We start from the raw sequence: 12,812 nt of genomic DNA, 5'->3' as shown, positions 1-12,812 counted from the left end.
TACAGCCTGACCGATACTGGATTTTTGGGTCTGATACCGATGATGATTTATGGGGGGGCAAATTTCACCTATATCCGATATATAGTTTTTCTGTGGTGAAATGAAAATTAGTTCTATTCAATATCAGTTATATTTAATTCACAAAAACATTAAAAAAATAAAATAAAATAAAATTTAAAAAAAATGCACTGTGAAATGCAGTGTTAAAACATACTGTTAAAATACCTCCTGCACATTATTGTTGCCAACCACTTATTTAAAAAAAAAAGGTTTATTCCAGCCCCCCCCCCCCCTCCCCAAAACAAACCTCAGCAAAGTGGAATATTCTTCTCACGAGAGTCAACAAAGTGTGTTGATTGGAACTACACACCCACGCTGCTTGTGAGAAGAACATCTGACTCTGAAGATTATGTCCTGGCTATAGCCATGTCAGGTGGTGAAGTAAATGATGGGTAAATAATCTTACTGTGTGACTCCTTATGCCAAATAACTCTTATTCTTGCTAATTGACTGCAGTCCAAAGAGCTAACGTCACTGTCCTAAATTCAACCACATTATAGGCCCTCTAGTAACAACAAATGCTAATGAGCATGTTTATTCATTAATAAGAAAATCATTAATAAAAATCTATTGCTCTGTAAAAACCCAACTACACTGAATCATTTCGGAATGTGAGGCTGACGCACATCTTCGGTGCTGTACCAGGGCATTATCACGAATATGCACGGACACAGATATTTCTGTAAAAAGACAATAATCGGCCAACAATATTGGTTCTACAATACATCTGTCAGGCTCTGGTTTTAATGCAGAATGAATTGGCTGTATCGTAAAACAAGAATACAAGACTGAGCTTAACTCTCATAAAATAATGGTCACCCCCCCCCCCCCCCCCCAACTTAAATAGTCCACTGGAAAACAAGTCACCATACCCTGGTGTACGCTGGAGCCTAATCCACAACAAAAGTAGTTAAGAGACGGAGGCATGGAAAACACGACTAAGAGAGAGATAGCAACGAACTGAGGTAAGAGATGGAGAAAGAAAACATGGGATAAAGAATGAGAGGAGTGGAACCAGAGGAAGATTATTCATTCAAGTAGATACGAAACGCACACGCACACACACACCACAGGCACACACACACCACAGTCACACGGTTCTGATGTAACACAGGCCGCGCTTAGGCTTATTAGGACAACGCAGCAGGGGCATATCGCCCCGGTCCCATCACCACTCATTTCATTGAGAGGGCCTGACACACACGCACACACAGACACACACGCACAGACACACACGCACACAGACATGTAAGCAGACTCGTTCACACGACTCACCATTGCTAGCATCACCAGGGGCTCTGAGCATTTAAAGGGGCAATCTGGGATTCAACCAACAGCAAAGGGTTCACCTCGCCACTTTTTTGGTAAACAACTGATGGATGGGGCTGGAGAAATGTAAACACCATCAAATTCATAGAAGGAGCTATGGATGCCAGGACTGACAATCCATGAGATCAAAATGTAAGTTTTAACCAGGTTTTGAGGCTAAACAGTGTTTGTTTACAAACAATAGTGTAAAACAAGCTTATATTTTGGGTTCTGATGGGGTCAGACATATGAATTCAGCTAATGAGGCATTGATAGTCATATTCTTCAATAATCAATTGCTATATAGCATTAATTTAAAAAAAATAAAAATAAATGCATGTACCAATCCCAGACTGCCTTTAACCTTTAACCTAATAGGAGTGCACGGTCATCATGTGGGAGTGGGCATATGTTCCTCACTTTCACTTAGCCATCACAAGCCAACAGTACCCCGCAACCCCAAGCCCCCACCATCGCTTTGAGATCCTTGCCTCCTCAGTAAATGTGGAGCTAGCTGTCTGAGGACAGAACAGGTGCTAGCTAGCTAACTAGCTAGGGTCTATACAAGCTGCTCAACAAGGGACTTCAAAGTCCTGTTCTGACTGCAACAGCAGGAAATAAATAGTCCCTTAAAATCGACCGAAAACCCCTCAATCAATTCATGTCCGACTGGCAGGAAGTCTGCGAGTACCTACCGCTACTTTCTGGCTAATACATTGATCACAAAAAAAGCTTTCAAAGCTTTAGGTGGCATAAGTCAGGGAACGAGTGTGATCAGTGATACATGTTAAAAGCTTTGGAAGCCATTTTATATCAGTCCTCTTTTGTGTGCCACATCTGCTAATTAGGAGAGTGTCTTCAGCTCCCCTGTGACCAACACGATGGTGGTGGGGAAGAAAATGCAGCATGCAAGTGTCCCTCCCCTTAATTCCATTGGAAGACGCAACAAAAAGCCCCAAACAGCCCTTGGGGTGAGAAGGGAGAAAATGTGTGAGCTAGCAGACAAAAAACTATTTTGTTCATGTCAGAGAGGGGGGCGGGAAGGGCATAGATCAAGCAGGAGATTCCTACTAATGGCAGACTTCCTGCTTAGAATAGAATGAGAAATTGATGATGGCACTCTCTCCGCAACGTCACGACTAGCTAATCGTACTGTTTGGCGACATGAATTGAGCAGCCAACGTGGGGGAACCCTCAATGATTTTTAAGGCTGGCATGGAAATAATGCCCATGGACAAAAACATTGACACAGTCTGGCCTTTCTGCTGAATTGCATCTGACATTTTGAACTAAATCAGACATGATCTAGAAAAATTAAAATATTGAGGCATAACATGGCAAATCAAATCCAAAGTTTTTTTATCCATCCATCTGTATGGTTCATGGTAGACTCAAGAAATGTAGGCAGCAAAGTTTTCCCCATCTTTGTGACGGCTAGACTGGCATTTTCTGTAAAATAGGAAATTTTTAATACAAATACAATTTTTATACTCTAACATGGCACTTGCACCTTAACCACTGTTTCCCCAGGTTGGCGGCCAAAACCCCAATCTGCCTCATGCTAAATGAATAGTTTCTTTATTGTCTGCAACCGGTGTGGGAAGGATCCGAAGAATCTGTCTAGGGACACCACACTACATGTTTCAGTGGGCTTTCATATTGAAGATAAATCCCTTGATGTCATTTTTGTAGAAGTGTGCAACATGCATGTCATCATTCTCAATGGAAGTTACTTGCGCTCCATATTTGTGTGATTTGCTGGCTTTGCTTTCTCTACTGTACTCAACAACAATGAAGTCTCCATTTATTGGAGCATGAGATGAGGATGTTGGTGCGGATAATGATGCAGTGGTTTGTGACTACTACTGTATGATTTCCCACAGTTTTTCGACTGTCACTGTGGAGAATCACTTATTAATTCATAAACTAAAATCGATATAAAAACACAAAGTATTTGGTAGGTTTTTGGTAACAGAATGACCCAGAGACTGGGAAATTATTCTTAATCTTACAGAGGCCAAACCATTTCCTAAAAACGAAATATAAAAGTATCAGAATCTATATAAGAACATTACTGAGGTTTGATGTTTTTCTAACCACCTTTAAATACTTTTTCTAGTAGATGTTTTCATGCTTTTTCATATCCAGAAGTCAAAGCCATGATGGACTCTTTCATTTGACACGCTCTGATGAATTTCACATTTTGATCCTCATCGATCCTTATACATGGAACTGCCCTCATGAAAAATTAAGAAATGTGTTCAAAATAGTTCAACACATTCTGAAATAAACAGAACATAAGTTACTGTATGATATAATATACATACATTGTTTTTGTTACCGTTCGGTTCTAAAACAGACACTTAATGACCAATACCAATCGGCAGCCACTTGCTCTCTGGAAATGGCCAATTATACCTTGTTGCCAGGGGGACTCAAGTCCCGGTGGCTAGTTGGCTAATTACCCAATCAATAGTGTAATCGGGGTTGGTGATAGGGACCCACAGTCCCCAGGTGAGCCTCACACGATTGACTCTCCCATAAAAGCCTCCAGGGGACAAGGGGGAAGGGAGCCATGACGACTGACGATAATTGTTTACTAAAGACCTTTCTACCCGTCTCCTAGCAATGGCCCCGGCAAGCTCCCAGTCAGGTGTGGTTAGCAGTCGCTGTCCCGGTTAGCCTTGGATTTGTGCTGTCTGCTGGTCCCAACCAAGGCCCTAACCTTAACCTCTATCGAGGAGCATAAGAGGCAGAGAGGGAATAGGGTAGGGAGAGAGACAAAGAAAACTCAACTAAAAGCGAAAAAATTGAGGGAGGACAGGAACAGATAACTGAAATGAGAGAGAAACTGAACTGAAAGAATCACCATAGCGCCTGTGACTTTCAAGCAACAATAACAACCATAGCTGTCTTAATCCAAAATGTACAGTAACTGCCTGCTACCTCTCTGTCTCCAAAGTCATTACCAAGGTATCGGTTTTCTTCTGAAGGTAACTGAAATGATACCTGATTTGAGACAGATTCAAAGGTAGTTGCTACATCATACATGTTCGCGCTTCATGCAAGGAAAAGACGTGATTCTAGTTGCAAGGTTTAAAAATGAACAGATTTCACTAAAACATGATGTTCACCATGTTCTATCCATTTCACTTCATTTTAAAGGCTAAATCATAATGTGTATATTCTTTTCATGCCTTGAATGATAAGGTGGATAGAGCTTTCAGTTTGAGAGTTCCGACTGCACCAACTAAACTCACTGACTGTCTTGCTAAAGTCAAGCTGACAAACTCTTCAGCTGAATTGTGAACACAGCCAGCCAGTTAGCTAGTTAGCTATGTGATTTGCTTAATGTCAGACAGAAAGTCTTCATTCGAGCCGCAGTGCAGGTATCTGCAGTGGAATGAGATAGCCGTTACCTCAAATAGTGGTCCACTAATCGGTGTTCAGTAATACCCTGAGCGTAACTGGTTCTTTCACACTCATTATTGTTTAGACACAACTTTGGCATGGTTAGAAAGCGGAGATTATCCTCGTTTCAACAGCCATCAGAACTCAAAATATGTTTAAGAGCACAAGCGACTGAAAATAATGGAACAAGTCACATTTATTTCAGAAACTGTAGTGGAAGAAATCCTCATTTTCACTGCTCTCCGCCTTGGTCTGCAGTCTGGAATTAATTAAAAGAAAGCTGTATTGCATAATTCAGTCATGTATGTATTTCTTATGCAAAGTTATGAAACAGTGTCTTTAATCAATAAGTTGACATTTCCCAGCTTGAGCATGGTGTTAACTGTTTTAAGATGGACAAGAATGATGCCAAGCATAGCACATCCACACAGAGCTTGTATACAACTGTTTAAAAAAGAGCCTTTTATCGAATGTGTACTCGGTATTGGCCGATACTCAAAGTTCAGTACTCTGAACAAATTGCTTCAGTTGGTCACAGTATTGGGGCTGTCACAATCTATCACTTGAGTGAAACATCTTACAAACTCCAGACATCGAACATGGTGTCAATTCATGTGTTGTGTCTAACATAACTAAGCAGATAACATTCAAATACATTAAGTGCATTCCAGATATACAAATGATGCACAGGCCTGCACAGATTACTAGATGGTTTTAACATATTGATGTGGTTTGAGCCATGTTTTTAAAAGTCAGGGTTAGGTTAAAAGTTGTAGGAGTAGGAGGACCGGGAAGAATTGGAATATATAATAACTAGAAAAAGAAGTTCCAGAAGAAGCTTCCAGAAGAAGTTTTATTTTGGCAGTAGAAAAAGTTTAAAGATGGTTTGGACGGTAGATAGATTTAAAATATTGTGAAGTAATTTAAGTGTAGTTAGTGTACATATTTTAAATATTCCCATTCAGAACAAATGGCCATAGGAATGAATAGGTTCAGGCAAATTCAAGTAGAGCTCAAATAGTTGGACTTGCTGAAGCAAGCCCATCTAATTACACCCTTTGACAGGTGGAAGATTGAACCGTATCCTACCACGCACAAACACAGGCAAGCGCGCGCGCACACACACACACACACTAACGTCCCAACGCCTGGTAAAGGAGATGTGAGATATCTTTTACCAATACAGCTCAGATGTGGTTACAAGCAGGCCCGCATCAAACGGCTGTCTGGGCTACGTGGCTGGGGCACAGAGAGAGAGACACACACGTTCTCTTTGGAAGCTAATGAAATTAGCTAGAACGGTAGAAGGGAGACTACTCTTACAGGAACTGCAGACGCAGCACGGGCCATGGAGACGGAAACTCAATCAGGATCCCTAGGGGTGGGGGGTGGGGGGGTGGTTTACTGTTCAGCTCTTACCACCCTGCAAGAAGCAGCAGTCAACCTGCCCTATCATACCTATGTGGCCATCTATGCTGTATTGTAGGGTTGGACGACAGGACGATAGGATGCTAATATCGTTCATGCAAGATATTGAAATTGCTCCCAATGACATTCTCATTAAGACCATTTTTTTGGTGCAGATCTAATTGGCCCCACGCAAATCCCAAGTGACTATCCAGCACTGTTTAATATGACGCAGTTTGCCTGGGCACTCTTGTGATGTTACAGGAGGTACATCCACCCTCACAACAGAGTTCAGAGTGAGGTTTGTCTGAATGGAATGAGATGGGCAGACTGCTAGATTAGTCAGTCTGAGGGTGTGGGGGGGGAGTGTGATGTTCAAGGGCAAAACCCAATGGAGAAAGGAGGTAGCGTCCATGAGATTTTTAAAATAAAACCTTCAAGTCGACGTTACTACATAGGGCCTATAAAAGGAGATACATGCCAGATCAACAGACTGTAATGTAAGGATGCACCCCTCTTTTCTTCATCCTCATGTAAATTCAAAACATACTTACAATTGTTTTTGCAGATAAGCCAGGTTGCTCTGTGTATTGGTTGTGACACAAAACTCGTGTCGCCTCCTCTCTCAGGGTGTTAACGGCGCCTACTTCTGCAGTAGCTCGGCCTCACATGCACAGCTTTGAAGCAGGTGCACAAACCTTTACTGCAGGAATATTATGACCCGGCGTTAATTCACTAAAAGGATAGGTAGCCTACTGCCTGACCTGATCTAAAAACACACTGCAGAGGAAGGACTAACAGCTTTATAGGTTACTTGCTAGTAATAGTGTTGTCACCAAATGCAATGGGCTACCAGTTTGTATTCATTGATTCAAAGACATAATAGGTGCCATGTAAAATTATACTGATGGTATGAAATAGAAGACCCGTGATATAGACTTGGTTTTTTGGATATATTTATTGATAGAGCAAATAACTCCCATATTCAGGCCATGGTTTGGATTAATCTCTGCTCTGATACGCTTGATACACACACTGTGCCTCCAGCTAAATGCACATTTGGGTCACAAAAAACAGATGATATTATCGCATCAAGTAATATCTTGAATAAGAAAATGTTGATATCGCCCCAACCCTATTGCGTTCCGATTCTCTACCTTTCTTGTCCTAAAAGTGTGCACTTGTTACTCCTTCAAAGCATTGGATTGGTTGTAAGCATGGCTTAGAGGGAGTCTCCACCATATTTCTTATGCCAGGCCATTAAGAGCAAGGGAATTAGTGTGTAACACTGTCTAATATGGGGTTTGTACAACACCAGTCTCTTATCCTAAGACTGTGTGCAATGACCATACAGTACGATATCACAACACATCAACTGACACCAACCGAGTCCAAATAATATGAGGCAGGGAGCAACAGAGCCCAACCATCTGAAGTAAATGGTAGGGGAAACACTGCTAGGCAGTACAGGCTGGATGAAGGCAGGCAGAGATGACAGTTTGACAGTCGGACAGTGCAGTCCATGACAGCTTAGGGATGGGACTCACTGGGCATCTGGCCAGAGCTGACAGTCAGTCAATACTACACTGCATCTTTGTTGCTTCAGCAGTAATCTACGACACACACAGCCAGCCAGCCAGCCAGCGTAGCCTAGTGTAGCCTAGCGTAGCGTGAAATCTGGCACTGAAGTAGGTTACTGTATCAGCTGGCCACTGAGGGGATGACAGTGTGCTGGCCAAGAACACGTCTCCTCACCTGTCATGAAAGGCGTACGGCATACATGTTGAATAAGACTTAACATGTTTCTGTTCCCCCCGGGACGCCTTAGGTAATAAAACATGTGACCTACGAAAATAAAACAGGGTTCACTTCTAAACAAAGACTGCTTTCATGAGTGAGGTTGTCAGGTAGGAATAATGATGCTTTCTCAACCTCCCAAAAAAAAATGCTGGGTATTTTCCCTGAAATGTATGTACTCACAAGGAGAGAGGAGGAGAGTTTTCGTTTACAGTGAGCCATATGTGTATAAGTGCAGATTTTGCAACCCTATACACAGTTTTGTTACATGGTGAGGGCTGAATAGCCTTCTCATAATAGCCTGCACTTGACTTGGCTAATCCTTCTAGCATCGGCTCACATCCCTCACCCGCAGGGAGGCACCGATGGACCACCTGGCCCCCAGACAGCAGGAAAGGCTGGCGGGCTCCATGCATGGAGAGGGGGGTCAAGACTGTCACCTTACAGGCTCTGTGTGAGGACAGGGGGTCAAGACTGTCACCTTACATGCTCTATGTGGAGAGGGGGTCACGACCGTCACCCTACATGCACTGCCTGGCTGGCCTGGAGGGCAGCAAACATTTTGATTTTTAAAAAGCTCGTCTTAACGAGTGCTTCGGACGCTACGGATAACGAACCGAACAGGTCGATTCAAAGTAGCCAAAGCACCACATACCCGTGTAAAACGACAGCTCAGGCAAGATTATTTTCTGTCGTCTGGTTCATACAAAACAAGTTAAAACCTCTGATTCAATTCGTTAATATTATGAGATTAATGTCCAAATGATAAATCGATTGCCTACTATTGAGTGTGTCGCATTCTCTTACTGAACCAATGTGGTCTTGTTTGTCAAGACAAGTATACAGAGAAGTAGAACTGTAACTCCAAACCAGACCACTGTCAAGTGGAACACTGTCCAGACACTTACAACAAACACAACTGACAGTCTCAGTTCTCTCAAACATTAAAAACATTTGGAAAAGGGGAGACCACTTACCGGCCATGCAAACTGGAAGGGGATAAACATTCTGCCAGCGTCGTTGATTTTGTTGGGCTTATTCTTCGTATTTTGAAAAGAAAATATATTTCCACCGAGAACGTCGGTGGATCCCTGTCCGTAGGTGCAGGCCCCTTTGGTGGCGACCTCCGTCTGGTACTCCTTCAGGCACATCTTCAAGTAAGTATCGCACTCGTCTCTGGTGCAGCGGCGGTCCTGCAGGTCCCTGGTGCCGTCGCAGCACTCGCCGTCCCACACCTCTCCGTTCACATTCTCTACCCTCATCAGCTGCAGCTCCAAATAGCCCGACGACTGCGCCACCTAAAAATAACATTAAAACGGACTAATCACCCGACCAACACACTACGTATCCAGTAGACGTGCGTAAACGTGGTTGTCGTGTCCCAAATCGTTCATGGGTTTTATGTTTGGGGTTGATAATATGACCATGCTTTTGTTTCACCATGTAGCCAACCTTTAGCACAGAGGGTTTCGTGTCAATAGCCTAAATCTGACCAAGGCCATTCATGATGTGCATCTGTAATTGGGGAATCACGTAACATTGGAAATATTGAATGCCAATAAAACTTACAATCCCTGTATTTTAATTTAGCTAAATGTACCAATAGACAAGTGCATGACAGCAAAATGGAGAGTAACAATTGTGCACACTTTAACCTTATCATGGTGAGATTGCATGATCACATGCTTCCACTGACTGCTGCGTAATTTAATTATCGATGAATATGATCTGAATAGGTAATATTAGAGGGGAAATAAATCTATCCACGCCCACCAACTTTTGAAAATCATTGCTTCGATATTTATTCAATTTATTCGGCGTAATACTTGAAATAAACCGCCCTCTTACCTCCGTGCATATCGTCAACAGCAAGCATATTATTGAGAGGCAATTCGTAATCCTTGTACAATTCCACATGCCTTCGATTAATTAGTATGTCATGAGGAAAAAGCGATCAAAAACGGGAAACAGCCATTGACCGGCGGTACGGTCCTCCGATCCACACATCAACAATTCGCAGGCGTCTTCTTCTCCAACGTATATTTCCAACATTCACCGAAAGATGACTTGCGTGTTTGCGCGGCGCGGTAATGGTCCAGCTAAGAGAGTGTCCCTGTGTAAGATACTCCACAGACTGATATGTTCCCAGTTAGAAGAGTGTCCCTCTCAGATCCCTCCTCAGACTGAGACGTCTCCAGCCACTGCACGCAGATCAGCACGCCTGAGGACGGCTCTTTGATTGGCAGCTCCACAGACCAATCACAAATTCGCCTGCTTGCATTTGGCGACAACAGTCTGTGAGCCAACCAAAGGAACTGGGGGCGGAGAATCTCCCAAAACTTCAATTGCATATGTACTTCTTTAAAATGTATGATATATATATATGATACATACATACATACATACATACACACACACACACACACGCACACACGCACACACACACACACACACACACACACACACACACACACGGCAGCAACTCAATGCATTTAGGCATGTAGACAAGGTCAAAACGACCTGCTGAAGTTCAAACCGAGCATCAGAATGGGGAAGAAAGGTGATTTAAGTGACTTTGAACGTGGCATGGTTGTTGGTGCCAGACGGGCTGGTCTGAGTATTTCAGAAACTGCTGATCTACTGGGATTTACACGCACAACCATCTCTAGGGTTTACAGAGAATGGTCTGAAAAAGAGAAAATATCCAGTGAGCGGCAGTTCTCTGGGCGAAAATGCCTTGCTGATGCCAGAGGTCAGAGGAGAATGGCCAGACTGGTTCGAGATGATAGAAAGGCAACAGTAACTCAAATAACCACTTGTTACAACCAAGGTATGCAGAAGACCATCTCTGAACACACAACACGTCGAACCTTGAAGCAGATTGGCTACAAAAGGGGGTCCAACCCAGTACTAGCAAGGTGTACCTAATAAAGTGGCCGGTGTGTGTGTGTGTGTGTGTGTGTGTGTGTGTGTGTGTGTGTGTGTGTGTGTATATATATATATATATATATGAAGCAAAGTGCCTGCTGATATGTGATTTAAAATGGCTTTAATCTGATTTGCATGCATTCATATTTGATAAACGGGAGTGATTGTCAGTTTGATTTAATTGTCAAACAGATGGGGTTCAAGTCATAATATATATCAGCTGTCTGTGTATATTATATAAGTCTTCAGCCCCAGTTCCCTTAGTTGGCTCACAGACAGCTAATATATGGTGATAAGCTACATTTCTGTCCTTAGGTCCTTGCGAAATATTATGTGGAAAATTACAAATATACCAGGCACAATACTCCCAATATTATTTAAAAAAAGAATACCTTGAATAGAAAGTGTACTCTGTTATTTTATGTGCGTAAAACATTACATTCACTTTTTCCTTTCTATTTCATGAAGAAAGAACAAGTTTATCACAATCCATAGGAAGGGAGTGACGGTAGTAGGACACCTCATTCATGGTGGCCATACGGCTGTCCTGAATGGATGGAGCTGAGAGCGCCCTCTTCCCAATATCAACGCATTGCCAGTGAGCGAGGGCTCTAGCCAGTGGATAGTTCTAAGGCTCCTGCATGGAACACACTAGAACTGAGGGGAAACTACTTCTTCTACAATGTCTAACGTGAATCGCATTCTATATTTTGTCTCTGTTTGTGACGACAGGTTGTGGGTCTTCCTTTGACAAACATCATTCTGACTTCCACTGCATTTCCCTGATATTTTAACCGGCACCTTCCACTTAAAAACTTCTGACGAACTTCTGATGAGTTCAAGCTGGTGCTTGCATAACCGCTTCTGTGTCAAACACCCCACAGTCTGTCTGTCTGTCTGCCTCTCTTCCTCTTTCAAACTCACTGATGAACGTGCGTACACATACACAGATGCACCCGCAACCGCACATGCACGCACAGGAACCCAAGGAGAGAGAGAGAGAAAGAGAGAGAGCAAAAGTGTGTGTGTGTGTGTGTATGTGTGTCAGGAGAGGCTGCTTTAGGCAGAAATCATTGTAATGCATGGAATGAGGAATGGTATCAAACTAATGTTTCTGTGTGTGTGTGTGTGTGTGTGTGTGTGTGTGTGTGTGCGCGCGTGCGTGTGTGTGTGCATGCTAGAGCATGTGTGCACGTGTACTTCTAGAGACTGAGAGACAAACCGACCAGCAGTGGTTGTGTAACACACCAGGCTCTGCTCCGCCTGCCTGGGCCTTTCTCACACACACCAGCAGCCTGCCATGTCACCATCAGATAGGACGTCAGTGAGTGCCCAGATAGCCCAGGCAACAGTGTTCACTTCAACTGGAACATTTCACACGCTGTCACCAGTTGGGATGGCACCTACTAGAGAGGCAAGGGTGGTGGAAGGGTGTGGAGGGTGGGGGGGGGGGTTGGTGAAAAGGGGGGATTATGGGGGGAAGGACTACGGGGCACTGTGAGGGGTTTGTGAGCCCCCAGGGGGGGGAAGGTGAAGTGGATTTCTCCCTTCATCCATTTTTCATGGGTTTCTCTCTTCAGAGAGCTCCTAGCTCGAACGTATGGCTGCTGTGTCGATTCGCTTTTATCTTAAAGCATCATCGGACAGCTGTGAAATTATTAGTAGCCGTTATCTTCAAAGCATTGCAGCGATCACACACAACCTGATGGTGAAAGGCTATGGGAAATCATCGATGACAGAATATTGTAATTTATGAGTTGCAAACACGTGCAATTAAATCTTACATCCCCATCAGCTCATAAAGGCTTCCACAGCACTTCTGGTTTGTGCTTATTGTGGAGTGAGGATGAGGAGGGCACATTACCATCGCTATAGGACTCCAATGGCATAGATGGTTAAAT

At 43.3% G+C, this 12,812-nt stretch overlaps 1 protein-coding gene across 3 annotated transcripts in view; it reads right to left on the bottom strand.

The window, feature by feature from the left end:
* The window catches only part of jag2b (jagged canonical Notch ligand 2b), a 51,184-nt gene extending 41,931 nt beyond the window's left edge, over positions 1-9,253 (bottom strand). For all 3 annotated transcript variants that reach the window (XM_083689482.1, XM_083689483.1, XM_083689484.1), the window contains exon 1: positions 8,961-9,253. In XM_083689482.1, coding sequence (XP_083545608.1) covers positions 8,961-9,245 — 285 coding nt within the window. In that variant the 5' untranslated portion in view covers positions 9,246-9,253. The remainder of the gene's footprint in view (positions 1-8,960) is intronic.
* Positions 9,254-12,812: the final 3,559 nt, after the last annotated feature.

The sequence above is a fragment of the Argentina silus genome, assembly GCF_951799395.1.
Source record: "Argentina silus genome assembly, chromosome: 17".
NCBI classification, from domain to species: domain Eukaryota; kingdom Metazoa; phylum Chordata; class Actinopteri; order Argentiniformes; family Argentinidae; genus Argentina; species Argentina silus.
The sequence above is the reverse complement of the archived record's forward strand: the minus strand, read 5'-3'. Positions and strand labels throughout refer to the sequence as shown.